Source organism: Mytilus galloprovincialis, chromosome 2 (assembly GCF_965363235.1).
Source record: "Mytilus galloprovincialis chromosome 2, xbMytGall1.hap1.1, whole genome shotgun sequence".
NCBI lineage: Eukaryota > Metazoa > Mollusca > Bivalvia > Mytilida > Mytilidae > Mytilus > Mytilus galloprovincialis.
The window spans coordinates 15,186,201-15,202,781 of NC_134839.1; the positions used below are offsets into that span (position 1 = coordinate 15,186,201).

Here is a 16,581-nt window from a genome sequence, read left to right on the forward strand (position 1 = left end):
AAATTTTGAACTATTTAGTGAAAGAACATCATTTATATAGCGAAAAGTAGAGGTAAAGGATATTGCTAACTTCTTATCTTTCTTCCTAAGAAGTTCCTGCATGAAGTCAGCCTCATAATAATAAAGAAACAAGTCGGCAAGTAGAGGGGCACAGTTTGTTCCCATTGGAATGCCTGATAGTCTGTTGAAAAACACGTCCTCCGAACGTAACAAATATGTTGTTAATCAAGAAATCAAGCATCTTGATAATATCAGTTTCAGAGAATTTTTTGTTCGAATCAGAGTGATCCTTTACAAAGTAGAATTTATCCCTCGCTAAGACAAGATACTTGTATCTACGTTGGCCATTCTTTTTTACGAAGCAAAGCAATACCAACTCTTTCAATTTGTCTTTTAGTTTGGAATATGGAATACTAGTGTACAGAGTAGAAAAGTCAAATGTTTTAATACTGTTACAAGATGAAAGAGAGTTAGATTGTATGTACTCTAAAAGATCTTTGGAATTTTTAAGTATCCACATCTGATTCACGCCCCCTCTAGAATAGGCAGTTTCACAATAACTTTGAAGCTCGTCTTTGATTGCTGATAAAATAGATGTTAATAATTTAGAAAGAGGTTTCGTGGAGCACTTGGAAGACCCAGCAATATACCATTGTTTGTAAGGACACTTATGTAGTTTAGGTATCCAATACAGTGATGGCAGATCCAGTTCTTCATCTTTGGTTGAAATTCCAAAGGAACACAGAACAGACCTATGATTATCCGGGATTTCCTCTTTGGTAAGTGTCGTGAGGGTATATGTTGAGTTTCCAAGTGAATTGTCAATACCTAATTCGTTTATCAAGCAGTTAATGTAACGAGTTTTACATACAAAAACGATGTTGTTTGGGGCTTTATCTGCGGGGACAACAACATATTTGTCATGGAAGTAGGATAGGTGTTTTGCAACATTTGGGTCTTTAAAGATTGACGTAGCATGGGCATTGATAGACCCATTCAGTTTCTTAATTCTGATTTGTATCAACGACCTCACTGCCTTAATCCATAAAAAAATTTGATGACCAATTTAAATGAAGAATCGTCCATAATCATTTGAAGACCTTACTTTAACCAAACTTCACAACAACAATATATTTCGGGGGGGGGGGGGGGGGGGGGGGGGGGGGCAATACCTTTTTATGTTAACCATTGTATAAGCTTGCTATAACCAGGAACACCTCTTATAATATTAGAGTATATATAAGGGTAATTGAAATTCTTGTTTATTTGCATGAATATTATACATCTGACATAACCATTTTTTAATACTACCATTATTTTTTAAAGATGAGGTTAACAATGAAATAATTTATATTTTTAGATTAGGTATTAGATTCTTGCACCTTGCAAAAGTTATGTAATTTTCTTGACAAGTCTAACATCATTTTGTGCCTTGAATATCTGAGCATATATATTTACTATGATAAATTTCTGGAAATACTTATGGATAGGATGTATAAAATGTAATGATCAATGCACTATATTTGGTGTTTCGAAAAAGGTTGTAATAAGCCTTGGAACATTTAGATATCAAGTCAGTCCAATAAGGTTTTGATTGCATTTCATACTATCTTTACTTAAAAGTCCTAGCATGGAAAACAATTAAGGAACAATTAGACAAACTCTATAAAGACTTCTAGATCTCATACACTGTCATAAAATTCCTAAGCCAAGGTAAGTAATATATATATATGAGATAAACATTACACACATACATGACATTACATGTACATGTAGGACAAAAATAGAAAACATACATTGTAAGACCCATAATCTTTCAAAAATTTATTTAACTTCAGATATATAATTTTCTGTCTTGTATCCAAGCATAAATTTATAATTCAAAATTTCAAATCCAATGTTTTACCATTTTCCATATTAAAACCAGGTGCTCTGCAGGGCGCAGCTTTATACGACCGCAGAGGTCGAACCCTGAACAGTTGGGGCAAGTATGGACAAAACATTCAAGCGTGATACAGCTCTGAATTTGGATTGTGATCAAATTTTTGACATTACATGGGTTTTTTTACACAAAACAAATGTCAAGATTTTACAAATCAATTAAAGATTTCTTCTTCAAACTTATTTAAATCTAAAATTAAATAGTTGACACAGCATACATAGGTTTCTGACACAGAATGAATGTGGTCTAATGAACTTAAAAATTTTTTTTGCCTTTGAGCAATTCACTATGCTGTTGAATATTAATCCTCTCAAAAAAATGTTTGAAGAAATTTTCTTTTTATTTATGAAATCTGAAATGAGAAAAATTTAACCCCCCCCCCCCCCCCATTTTTTTTTTCACATCCCCGTTTCCCTTTTTCCAAAACTGATATCAATTCAAATTTCTAATGGAGTTTGCAACAATAACTACTCTTTTAAATACATCATAAAATATTAAAATGTAAAATAAAGTGCTTGTTATCACTGAATGGTAAAGATTGGTTGGTAGTAAAAGTGAATATACATTGTTTATTGTATAAAACAATAAAAAAAACTTCATCAGCAACATTTTATATTGGCAAATTTCCAATGAAGTTATTTACATAAAGTTATTGGCAAATAAAAATAGAAAATGACATCATAGTCATGTCTGGCAAATGTCCAACATACATTATCTAAAAACATTTTAGATAAGATAAGGAAAAAAAGCTTCATCAACAATATTTTATATTGGCAAATTTCCAATGAAGTTATTTACATTAAGTTATTGGCAAATAAAAATAGAAAATGACATCATAGTCATGTCTGGCAAATTTCCAACATATATTATCAACTACTATTCTATACAAAGAAAGATAACTCTAATTGAAAATTAATTGCTATTGCACAATATTGCGCAATTAGATATTTCTTGCTATTGTGCAATACTGTGCAATTGAAAATTTCTTGCTATTGCACAATACTTGATATGGAATCCTGATTTGGACCAACTTGAAAACTGGGCCCATAATCACAAGAGTGCACACACTGAAATGTCTCGCCTTCTTTACTAATCATTGATATTATGTTGATAGTCCTAAGTATAAAGCTTTATTACAACTGTCACATAAACTTAACATTAACCAAGTAGCTAAACAAAGACCAATGAACCATGAAAATGAGGTCAAGGTCAGATGAACCATGCCAGGCAGACATGTACAGCTAACAAAGCTTCCATACAACAAATATAGTTGACCTATTACTTATTATAGTTTAAGAAAAATAGACCAAAACACAACAAGAGTGCACACGCTGAAATGTCTCGCCTTCTATACTAATCATTGATATTATGTTGATAGTCCTAAGTATAAAGTTAAGCTTTATAACAACTGTCACATAAACTTAACATTAACCAAGATAACTAAACAAAGACCAATGAACCTTGAAAATGAGGTCAAGGTCAGATGAACCATGACAGGCAGACATGTACAGCTAACAATGCTTCTATACAACATATATAGTTGACCTATTACTTATAGTTTAAGAAAAATAGACCAAAACACAAAAACTTAACACTGTGCAATGAACCGTGAAATGAGGTCACGGTCAAATAAAACCTGCGCGACTGACATAAAGATCATAAAATATTTCCATACACCAAATATAGTTGACCTATAGCATAGAGTATTAGATAAAAAGACCAAAACTCAAAAACTTAACATTGACCACTGAACCATGAAAATGAGGTCAAGGTCACATGACATCTGCCCGCTAGACATGTACACCTTACAATCATTCCATACAACAAATATAGTAGACCTATTGCATATAGTATGAGAAAAACAGACCAAAACACAAAAATTTAACTATAACCACTGAACCATGAAAATGAGGTCAAGGTCAGATGACACCTGCCAGTTGGACATGTACACCTTACAGTCCTTCCATACACCGAATATACTAGCCCTATTGCTTATAGTATCTGAGATATGGACTTGACCACCAAAACTTAACCTTGTTCACTGATCCATGAAATGAGGTCGAGGTCAAGTGAAAACTGTCTGACAGACATGAGGACCTTGCAAGGTATGCACATATGAAATATAGTTATCCTATTACTTATAATAAGAGAGAATTCAACATTACAAACAATTTGAACTTTTTTTTCAAGTGGTCACTGAACCATGAAAATGAGGTCAAGGACATTGGACATGTGACTGACGGAAACTTCGTAACATGAAGCATCTATATACAAAGTATGAAGCATCCAGGTCTTCCACCTTCTAAAATATAAAGCTTTTAAGAAGTGAGCTAACGCCGCCGCCGTAGCCGCCGCCGGATCACTATCCCTATGTCGAGCTTTCTGCAACAAAAGTTGCAGGCTCGACAAAAACTTAACACTGTGCAATGAACCGTGCAATTGAGGTCATGGTCAAATAAATCTGCGGGACTGACATATAGATCATAATATATTTCCATACACCAAATATAGCTGACCTTTGGCATATAAAATTACATAAAAAGACCAAAACTTAAAAACTTAACTTTGACCACTGAACCATGAAAATGAGGTCAAGGTCAGATGACATCTGCCCGCTAGACATGTACACCTTACAATCATTCCATACAACAAATATAGTAGACCTATTGCATAAAGTATGAGAAAAACAGACCAAAACACAAAAACTTAACTATAACCACTGAACCATGAAAATGAGGTCAAGGTCAGATGACACCTGCCAGTTGGACATGTACACCTTCCAGTCCTTCCATACACCAAATATACTAGCCCTATTGCTTATAGTATCTGAGATATGGACTTGACCACCAAAACTTAACCTTGTTCACTGATCAATGAAATGAGGTCGAGGTCAAGTGAAAACTGTCTGACGGGCATGAGGACCTTGCAAGGTACGCACATACCAAATATAGTTATCCTATTACTTATAATAAGAGAGAATTCAACATTACAAAAATTCTGAACTTTTTTTTCAAGTGGTCACTGAACCATGAAAATGAGGTCAAGGACATTGGACATGTGACTGACGGAAACTTCGTAACATGAGGCATCTATATACAAAGTATGAAGCATCCAGGTCTTTCACCTTCTAAAATATAAACCTTTTAAGAAGTTAGCTAATGCCGCCGCCGTAGCCCCCGCCGCCGGATCACTATCCCTATGTCGAGCTTTCTGCAACAAAAGTTGCAGGCTCGACAAAAAATCAAAGTACATGTTTAGATAAAGCATATCAAATAAGCCCAAGAATTTAATTTTTGTTAAAATCAAACTTAGTTTAATTTTGGACCCTTTGGACCTTAATGTAGACCAATTTGAAAACTGGACCAAAAATTAAGAATCTACATACACAGTTAGATTTGGCATATCAAAGAACCCATTTATTCAATTTTTGATGAAATCAAACAAAGTTTAATTTTGGACCCCCATTTGGACCAACTTGAAAACTAGGCCAATAATTAACAAGAGTGCACACGCTGAAATGTCTCGCCTTCTATACTAATCATTGATATTATGTTGATAGTCCTAAGTATAAAGCTAAGCTTTATTACAACTGTCACATAAACTTAACATTAACCAAGATATTTCTAAACAAAGACCAATGAACCTTGAAAAAGAGGTCCAGGTCAGATGAACCATGCCAGGCAGACAGGTACAGCTAACAATGCTTCTATACAACATATATAGTTGACACATTACTTATAGTTTAAGAAAAATAGACCAAAACACAAAAACTTAACACTGTGCAATGAACCGTGAAAATGTGGTCACGGTTAAATAAAACCTGCTCAACTGACATAAAGATCATAAAATATTTCCATACACCAAATATAGTTGACCTATGGCATATAGTATTAGATAAAAAGACCAAAACTCAAAACTTAACTTTGACCACTGAACCATGAAAATGAGGTCAAGGTCTCATGACATCTGCCCGCTAGACATATACACTTAACAATCATTCCATACAACAAATATAGCAGACCTATTGCATATGGTATGAGAAAAACAGACCAAAACACAAAAATTTAACTATAACCACTGAACCATGAAAATGAGGTCAAGGTCAGATGACACCTGCCAGTTGGACATGTACACCTTACAGTCCTTCCATACACCGAATATACTAGCCCTATTGCTTATAGTATCTGAGATATGGACTTGACCACCAAAACTTAACCTTGTTCACTGATCCATGAAATGAGGTCGAGGTCAAGTGAAAACTGTCTGACAGACACGAGGACCTTGCAAGGTACGCACATATCAAATATAGTTATCCTATTACTTATAATAAGAGAGAATTCAACATTACAAAAAATTTGAACTTTTTTTTCAAGTGGTCACTGAACCATGAAAATGAGGTCAAGGACATTGGACATGTGACTGACGGAAACTTCGTAACATGAAGCATCTATATACAAAGTATGAAGCATCCAGGTCTTCCACCTTCTAAAATATAAAGCTTTTAAGAAGTGAGCTAACGCCGCCGCCGTAGCCGCCGCCGGATCACTATCCCTATGTCGAGCTTTCTGCAACAAAAGTTGCAGGCTCGACAAAAATCAAAGTACATTTTTAAATTCAGCATATCAAAGAACCCCAAGGATTCAATTTTTGTTAAAATCAAACTAAGTTTAATTTTGGACCTTTTGGACCTTAATGTAGACCAATTTGAAAACGGGACCAAAAATTAAGAATCTACATACATAGTTAGATTCGGCATATCAAAGAACCCCAATTATTCAATTTTTGATGAAATCACACAAAGTTCAATTTTGGACCCTTTGGGCCCCTTATTCCTAAACTGTTGGGACCAAAACACCCAAAATCAAACCCAACCTTCCTTTTATGGTCATAAACCTTGTGTTTAAATTTCATAGATTTCTATTTACTTATACTAAAGTTATTGTGCGAAAACCAAGAATAATGCTTATTTGGGCCCTTTTTTGGCCCTTAATTCCTAAACTGTTGGAACCAAAACTCCCAAAATCAATCCTAACCTTCCTTTTGTGGTCATAAACCTTGTGTTTAAATTTCATTGATTTCTATTTACTTATACTAAAGTTATTGTGCGAAAACCAAGAATAATGCTTATTTGGGCCCTTTTTTGGCCCTTAATTCCTAAACTGTTGGAACCAAAACTCCCAAAATCAATCCTAACCGTCCTTTTGTGGTCATAAACCTTGTATCAAAATTTCATAGATTTCTATTCACTTAAAGGGGCACTAGCTCAGTGTTCTCCCCAGGCCCTTAAAGGACCACGGGCCCGCGATGTATAATTTTCTGCCGCGGTGGTATCGTTCTTGCCGCGATGTATAATTTTTTTCCGTGGTGCTAAAGTTTTCGGTAAAAAAATCGTATTAAAATCGGTAAAGTTTCAGATGACTTCAACTTTACATCAAAATTGACCAGTTCTAACCAGTTTAATCCAGTATTGACAAGATGATTGTTTACACCACGTGATCGATTTACCTGTTGAGGTTAACCTTGATGATTGGATTTAATCGATGTACATGATTCTTTTGTGTTTTAATTAATTAAGAGATTAATTAACAGACTTGTGAGGGACAAGCAGACATTTGTTAATGAACCCTATTACGCCAGTCTCAAGTCAAAATAATTTGCCTTTTAGGAATTAATTGTGGAGTTACTTCCCCTGATTTTGCTAATTACAAATAAATGCTCCTCACATATAATTTCTCATTGCAAATAAAAATAAAGTACAAATTGAATGCAAAATTATATTAGAATGTTACATTAAGGATGAAAACATTCTTAGAACATACCAACAAAAATGTTTTGCAAATTATTTTTGAGAATCATACCATTATTGATGCACAGACATATTATAATAAATAGGTAATTTATAAAACATATTTGACTGTAACAGGTCTAAAAAGCCTACTGTCACAACTCTAATATATTCCCATGCAGGACTAAAGCTAGGGATGAACCTTGTGAATAGAAAACTCTTCTAAAGTACTCTCCATGTCTGTAACAAAGTATTTTATCATAAAAACAAATTTGTTGTTGTCTAAAAGAATAAAATCAGATCTAAAACTATGGAAAATAGTTTTTAATTTACTGAAGGTTCTGTATCAAAAATCTTGTTCAAAGTTCATTGTTATGGGGAATGTGTAGTGTAACTACAAGTATCGGGACAAAATGGCTTGATCAAAATATAAGAAGTGACTTTAGCTTAAAGACTAATTGTGCTTTCTTTTATTTATTCTTCAAAGATATTAAAGTATACAAACTGTTTATTAATTTACTTTTTCTACCAATAATTTTTTGACCCAAAGTCCTACAACACAGTTCCACAGTAAACAAAACAAAGGCAAACAGGTAATGACAAAAAGTAACAAAAAAAAAATAAGCGACGCAAAGCGACACAAAATACTGTAAAATTCATTTCGTCACGCGTTACCCTGGTGCTATCCAAAAATCCTGGGGAGAACACTGTAGCTGTCAAATTCATTGTAACCGATTTGACTCAAATTCTCATATTTGGTTTATAACAATGTAAAACATTTATCCAAACTATCAAAAGTCTAAAATAAACAGTTTACAGGGCATGGGATAGATAATATATAGGTTCGTTTCGTGTGTATTCTAGTCCAGACGCCATCTAATTAACTATCGATTTGACCTCAGATGACCATATAAGCGATGTAAACAAAAATAAAGATACAAATAGATTAAACCAACACGTGCAATTGCATTTTTATAGGTCTGTTTGATTTTATTTTATATATTACAAATAGATGTTTCTCATTGTTTTTAACCATATAAGAATGATTTTATGTGCATCGAATTAGTAATCAAATGATTTACCGTAGTTTCACTTTCATTGTTGACATTCTTTTTCTTTAAATAACCAGTACACGTACAATGCATGCGTTGGCAATCTCTAGATAGGGGTTAACTTGAAGTTCACATGAATACCGGTTAGAATGATGATGACGTTTTCACTTGCAAGTGAATCAGTCAAAAATTGTGTTTAATCGCTTATTTTAACAAAATTAAAGGAAATTGATTGCTAAAAGCAAATTATTATTTCATTATTCCAATTTGATTAATGATTGATCTAAAAAAAAATCATACTTTATTATTTTTATATATATCGTAGCTAGTGCCCCTTTAAACTAAAGTTATAGTGCGAAAACCAAGAAAATGCTTATAAAATTTGGGCCCTTTTTGGCCCCTAATTCCTAAAATGTTGAGACCAAAACTCCCAAAATCAATCCCAACCTTCCTTTTGTGGTCATAAACCTTGTGTTAAAATTTCATTGATTTCTATTCACTTTTACTAAAGTTAGAGTGCGAAAACTAAAAGTATTCGGATGACGACGACGACGACGCCAACTTGATAGCAATATACGACCAAAAAATTAAAATTTTTGCGGTCGTATAAAAATTATGATAGCATTATATTTATATATTTAAATGTAGATATAATCATGATCATTGGCTACATTTTAAGGCAAATTTTATCAACAGTCAATGGACTTATTGAAATAAGTGATTTTTAAATCACTTATTTAAGTAGCAAATTCGAAATTTTGTCATAAATTGTGATTTTGTAGTTTTACCAAAATTTTAAACACATAGGTTTAGATACCTTTTCATTATTAAAAGTGAAAAAAATAACTTTTTGCTTCTTTTAAGTAGAAATATTTATGCCTTTGGTGCAATAATTTAGCTGTAAATTCTATCTCAGTGGATAAAATGCTATAATAATGGCCTAACTTAATGAACTGATACTTTCTGAACAGATTTTTCCCAGCAGTGGGAGTATTTTTCCTGTAAAGTTCAAAGTTTCATCTTTCAGATTATGTAATAAAATTCTAATGTTCAGCGATAAAAATTTCACTGTTTGGGATGTTGAAATTAGTGGGGGTTATTAGAATAATGATTTTTTGGAAGGAAATTGAGGTATTGTACTTAAACAAGTGATTTTTATGTCATTATTCTAGATTCAGTACAAGGTCATCACCTGACATGACCTGGTCATCCTAGACAACACAGATGTTGGTTCTGATAATTCTAACAACATAATTAGTCCCTGGATCATTAGTATTCTTAGATCTATATTCAAAACTACAATAAAGTTAAATCACTTAGTCTAGTGATAAATTTGTACATGTACTACTTAAATAGGTGATAATTAAAGAAAGGTAACTTTTACTTCCAACCTTTATGAACATAATGTTACTTACATGTAAATCAGTGATTTAGAAAATCTCTCATTAAGAAAGTCCCCTGACTGATCAAAATGAAATTACTTTTGCACTGCATCATTGACAAACTGGTTGATTCAAACTAAACTGTATTCCTTAGCACAGCGATTTTCAGCGCTATTGCAATTCCCCGCTGTCCTATTGCACTGACCGCAGCGCTATCCCACGCAAACGTGTCACTATATTTTTTTTCGTATTTTTCAAATTTTTTCAAATTTCCCTCTAATTTTTCACCTCGGATCATGTGATCGACTGGTTTACGATTTTTGAAAGAATTATTTCCGTTGTATTAAAGTAACTCCGCGGGACCAGTCTAATAAATTTTACAAAATGGCGTTTTTTGAAAGATCAAAATAAACAAAGATTTCAACATTGACATCTATTTTTTTAATTTAAAGAATATATAGAGGCATATATGAATGGAATGAGATGAAATGAATTGACCGCATTTCCCGACGTCACTCACAAACTTGTTTTACGAACTTTGAACAAACGAGGATTTTAAAAACGATCAAACACAGGGGTCTGTTACAAATTATTTGCCGGGTTTACTATCCATACGAACCCTGAAAATGAGCAAGTCTTTTAAGTATTCATTATCCCCTATTCGAACTTATAATTGTTTAGTCAGTTTGTTTGTAATTGTTTAGTTATGAGTTTTTATTATATTATGCTGTTGATGTTTCCTCTTGTTATGATGTCCTCATCATGCTCATTGAAGTTACAGTGTACCCCTTAATGAGGCTTTGTTTGTTAATGTTATTGTCTGGATAAAGAAGAAGAGTATTTTTTTCTCCATTGTAAATTCATATATTAAATCCTCATACTATCCATGTATAAAACTGGAGGAGAAGTCTTTTTCCATGATGGGTCTACACCAGACATGCCTGTGTGAAGATTTCTTAGCACTATCAGGTAATGTTGCAGAACATGTAAGGACCAACAATAAAGTCATTGTCAGCTTCTGTTTCAGTGTTTGGTTTTGTAACCAACTGTAGCAGTGTGCTGTTAACCTTACGACGTTTGACAGGAATTAACATTTTTTTGCATAAAGATTTCTCATTTTTATGACCTTAACGTTTTATAATATTAAATGGCCTCATCCAAGCTTGACATCGAGACAGTAAAATTTCTCAAATCGTATCAGTTTGGGTTTGTTTTTCTAATCATATGCTATCAGATTGCTATCAAATGGTAGAATTTCTGACTAAACAATTATAAGTTCGAATAGGGGATAATGAATACTTAAAAGACTTGCTCATTTTCGGGGTTCGTATGGATAGTAAACCCGGCAAATAATTTGAAACAGACCCCTGTGTTTGATCGTTTTTAAAATCCTCCTTTGTTCAAAGTTCGTAAAACAAGTTTGTGAGTGACGTCGGGAAATGCGGTCAATTCATTTCATCTCATTTCATTCATATACCGTAGATACTCGCCTATTAGTCGATCCGACTATAAGTTGGATGCCCTTTTCAGCTCCAAATTCTGAGGATTTAGTCTTGACCGTCGTATAAGTCGGACAAAATTTGGACATTTTTTTTGCAGCTGACAGTTACTGAACGCCGGTAAAACCAATGCAAATCCAGGAATTATATTCATTTAATTTTCTGCATGAATGTTTGTTTGGTTTGAATTTAGTTGATGTTGATTATGATAATTTATATAGCTGTTAATAATAACGATGTATTTATTCCTGTTGTTTTGTTCACTGTTTGATTACAGATTAGCCATGTGTTGAATGATTTTGTAGGGTATGACTAACAACCTATTGTTTGAGAAAAGCGAACATAAACCAATATGAACCTGAAAAAATTTAAAGTCAATCAATTATTTTCACAGCACACATAACTCAGTGTTAAAAGAGCATGTACACTTCATAATTCTTATTATATTGTGATGATTAAAGGATTAAAAAAATTAAGTGAAGCTAATCAACTGTATATTAAAATAACTTCCAACTCATTAGTGTCATCTGTTCACCTATCATTGATATTTTTCACACCTTTAGTGAATACAACTCTTTGTCTCTTAATTCGGGGTTCAATGGATCATATTGGCTTGCCAATCAATTTTGTAATTTTTGTGTTTACCTGAGACATTTTAATGAATAATATTTTGATCTTGGGAATGAATCTTAAAATTATTTTTGATTATTGTATGATTTATAAGTATTAAATTGATATCGTGATATCACAATAATGACACAATAACTCCGCTGAACAGGGATGGGGTAATCGTAATCTGTAATCGTAATCGATTGTAATTGATTACATTTTTTCAAGTAATCGACAGTAATCTGTAATCGAAAACATTTTCGATTACATGTAATCGTAATTTAATCGATTACAGTAAATATTTGGATGTAATCATCGATTACTTTTCGATTACATTTCGATTACTTTAGTAAAATAGTTTGATGAAAAATAACCTATTTCAGAGGAAAATATGTATGTTATCACTTTGTAGTACAGATAAAATATTATGCATCAACAATACTTGAGAGTTAAGCAACTGCCTTATTTCTATCTATTGTCTGAAGCTGCATTATGAGCAACCAGATCCCTACCTAAATTTACTTTATATCTAGCTTTTGAAACAAATGGATGTATGTGCTTGTCAATAATTCAAGAGCTTTAATATTAAAACAAGAAAATAGATTTGAAATAATAAAATCGATCTTAAATAAGAAATGTGTCTGGCTTTCGTTAAGTTCTGTACTACATTTTTTAAAAGTAGTAAGCTTATTTGTATTAAATTTCCTGAAAACATAATTTTTAATCAGAGTTGAAATTAAAGCTTAGAATAGATAAACAGTTGATTTCTTAAATGTTATGATATACATGTATATAAATTAAATTAAAAAAAAACACAAAATCCTTTTAACAATGAACCAAAGGCAATGCATTGCAATTCTTTTTAGAAATAGATGTATCCCTTTGACACTATAAATATATTTTGTATATAATTTGATTGAAGAAGTTAACAAATCTTAACAACATTCTTGCCTTTACTAATGAGATGATCAAAGTCTTCTAGTCAATAACAATCATACTTTGTTTTTATTTCAATTATCTTATGTCTAATTAAGAAGGAAATTTACAATATTTAGCCCCAGGTTATAAATTGTACTCCAGTGGCAGTTAAATAATCTGTAATTAGGGTGGTTATCCAAACAAAAGGTTTAACTCATGCATGTCATTATAAAGATAATGTTGATCTTAAAAATTAACTGAACTAATTAATTATTCTTCTTTTTTTATATTTCCTTAAACATTATAATTAACAATGCTAAAATATTTTATTTTAAAGGGTAAAAACAAAAAAGCTAACCTAAGTCAGTAAGAAAGCTAAATTTTTGAAAAACAATTAGTTATGAACATGATGAATAAGTGAGTATTGCAATGCGATGACATCTTTCATTTATGTTGAAAATCAAAATTTCAAGATTTTTTTAAATATTTCTAATCTTCATCAAGAGATTTGATCTAAAAAAACCAGCTATTAACTTATAATTTAGAAACAATGCTTTGAATGATGCATTTGGTAAAGATCTTAATTTCCACTATATATACAAATGTTGAGCAATATAATTGTGTTTTACTCCTGTTATTTTTTGTTGAAATGTTGAAGTATGTTATTGACAGTAATCGAAAAGTAATGTAATTACTTTTGATAAAGTAATCGATTGTAATCGATTACATACTAAAATTTGAGTAATCGATTATTAATCGATTGCACAAAAATCCTTCATGTAATCGATTATTAATCGATTACAATTGTCAGTAATCGTGCCCATCCCTGCCGCTGAATACATCCTTTTACATAGTTGGTACATTGTTATCTCGTTTTCATTTTTGGTTCTTGGCTCTTTCTTTTGGGTTTATGCACAAACCATTTGACCATGAAAATCAATACACAAACCGGAAACAGTCGGAAATTCAACACAAATTGACAGAAAAAAAGTAAACAAAGAACAAATAAAACACAAAGACAGTATTGTAGTCATTTATTTTCAACAAAAACTTTTTATTCAAGGAATTATGTAGGTTTGGCAATCACCAACGTAGTTTTGACCAGGAAATTCACTCCTGACCACTTTTCTCGAGCTTGGATTTTTCCTCTGGTCTCGGGATCTCGCTTATAAGTCGGTACCCCTCTCTGGATTCTGAATTTTACTCCCAAACTTCCGACTTATAAGCGAGTATCTACGGTATGCCTCTATACATGCTATATATTCTTTAAATTAAAAAAATAGATGTCAATGTTGAAATCTTTGTTTATTTTGATCTTTCAAAAAACGCCATTTTGTAAAATTTATTAGACTGGTCCCGCGGAGTTACTTTAATACAACGGAAATATTTTTTTCAAAAATCGTAAACCAGTCGATCACGTGATCCGAAGTGAAAAATAAGCAGGAAATTTGAAAAAATTTGAAAAATACGAAAAAAAATATAGCGACGCGTTTGTGTGGGATAGCGCTGCGGTCAGTGCAATAGGACAGCGGGGAATTGCAATAGCGCTGAAAATCGCTGTGCTAAAACGGCCTGGGGAGAACACTGGATCAAACATGATTTGATGATTTTTATGGTAAATAATTTCCTCATTCTTATTTAAAAAATACGGTATGGACATTGGTATTAATTATTATAAGCAACAAAATAAGGTAGGAAAAGAGGTTCTGATTTGTCTTGGTCCAGAAATGTCTACTGCCTTGCCAAACTGTCTATTAATCATGTCTATGAAATATGTCTCCTACGGTGCCCAACTGTCTATTAAACTTGGAGCCGAATCATTTCCGAGCTGGTGACGAACTGTCTTTTAAAGTTACCTTATCTAAAAAGCGCATGGTTGAATGGGATCGGTACGACTGGTTTCCAGAAAAGTGTGCTTTTTACCTGTTAAAAGTACTTGACAAAAAAACAGTTTTAAATTATTGATTGCAAGTCTGAGGGGTCTTGAGAAATAAAAAGTTTCAATTAGTTTCAGTTTAAAAAGGAAAGATGTCAAAACAAATCTTCTTTTCTTGTTTTTTTGTTAATATATTATACTTTGTTCATCAAAGTTGGATTAAAATTTATTTTCTGCAGAATAATTCTACTTGTCCCATCGGACAAGCTTGGTATAGCTTTTACTTATCCGACCTTTTTTACTTCCGGTACCGGACAATCGGACAAGCGTTATTGTCGAGGTCTGGTGTAAAGTAAAGTAATCTTTATCTAAAGTCGGGTTGCATATATACATAATAACAAAGAACATGAGCTCTTATTAAGAGCTCTTTAACCAACTGTGTATACTATACTGTACATCAGACGGCACCATAACTAACGACTGATAAGCATTATCAGTTGCATGGTCCAAATTTTGTGATACCTGTGTATAAAGCAATAAAGTATTTCCCTATAAAAAAAGTCTAAGCTTTACCATCCCCCTTTTTGTTATGTTCTTAATTTTCACAATTCTACACATGTATATTCATCTCACTAATCTTGGTCAAGAAGATATACATACAGGGGAATAACCTGGCTGGGGAAATGGTCTCATTGGTGGTCCCTGTGCTGGGAACGACCGCTGTTGTGGCTGCATTTTTTGATATTCTTTGTCGGCTTCGCTTGGTAGATTGAAATCTCGTTTTTTCTCGTGACCATGAAAATGACTAACTACCACAAGATATATATTTTCGGTCTTCAGATAATGTTTAGAGATAGTGTTTCGCCCCATTTATTGTTCGGCACTTTTAAATGTTAAATTTCGGCAAATATTTAAAATAAAAATCTCAGAAAGCTGCTTTATTGCGATCTTCCTCAACTTAATATTTTTCAATCGATTTTTGATCAAGTGTGACTTTGATTTTTTACAATTCAACTTAGCTCGCTGCAATAAAGTCTAAGTGGTTAAAACTATCACATAGATGAGAAGCATGTTTATAATGTATATTTCTCGTTACTACTGATATGTATAGAGTTATAACGTATCATTTTGCATATTGATTAAGAAATTTTATCATGTCAAAACAAAGTCATTTTTTTTTAAATTATTTTTATTACATTATCATTAACAAAAAAAAAATCACAATATAATGGACTAATGAAATTTTATAAACATCTAACTTTTATAAAAAAAAAAAAAAAAAAAAAAAAAATAAAAATGGCTATCATATTGTGTTGGACATGTGTTAAATGGTTAATATCAATGTATCAATTTCGACAATATTTAAATCTGAATAATCTAGAACATAATGTAATATTACAATAGGAGTAACCATTTCTAAGACATCAAATTTAGAATAAGACTCGGAATTCAACTGGCTTATAATAAAATGTGTACTAGTTCTATGAAAATGGACGCCATACTTAAATTCTAAACATG

The 16,581-nt window shown here is 32.3% G+C and overlaps 1 protein-coding gene across 3 annotated transcripts in view; it reads right to left on the bottom strand.

Annotated features, from left to right (window-relative positions):
- The window catches only part of LOC143062968 (SWI/SNF-related matrix-associated actin-dependent regulator of chromatin subfamily D member 1-like), a 72,324-nt gene extending 56,446 nt beyond the window's left edge, over window positions 1-15,878 (bottom strand). For all 3 annotated transcript variants that reach the window (XM_076234844.1, XM_076234843.1, XM_076234842.1), the window contains exon 1: window positions 15,724-15,878. In XM_076234844.1, coding sequence (XP_076090959.1) covers window positions 15,724-15,798 — 75 coding nt within the window. In that variant the 5' untranslated portion in view covers window positions 15,799-15,878. The remainder of the gene's footprint in view (window positions 1-15,723) is intronic.
- Window positions 15,879-16,581: the final 703 nt, after the last annotated feature.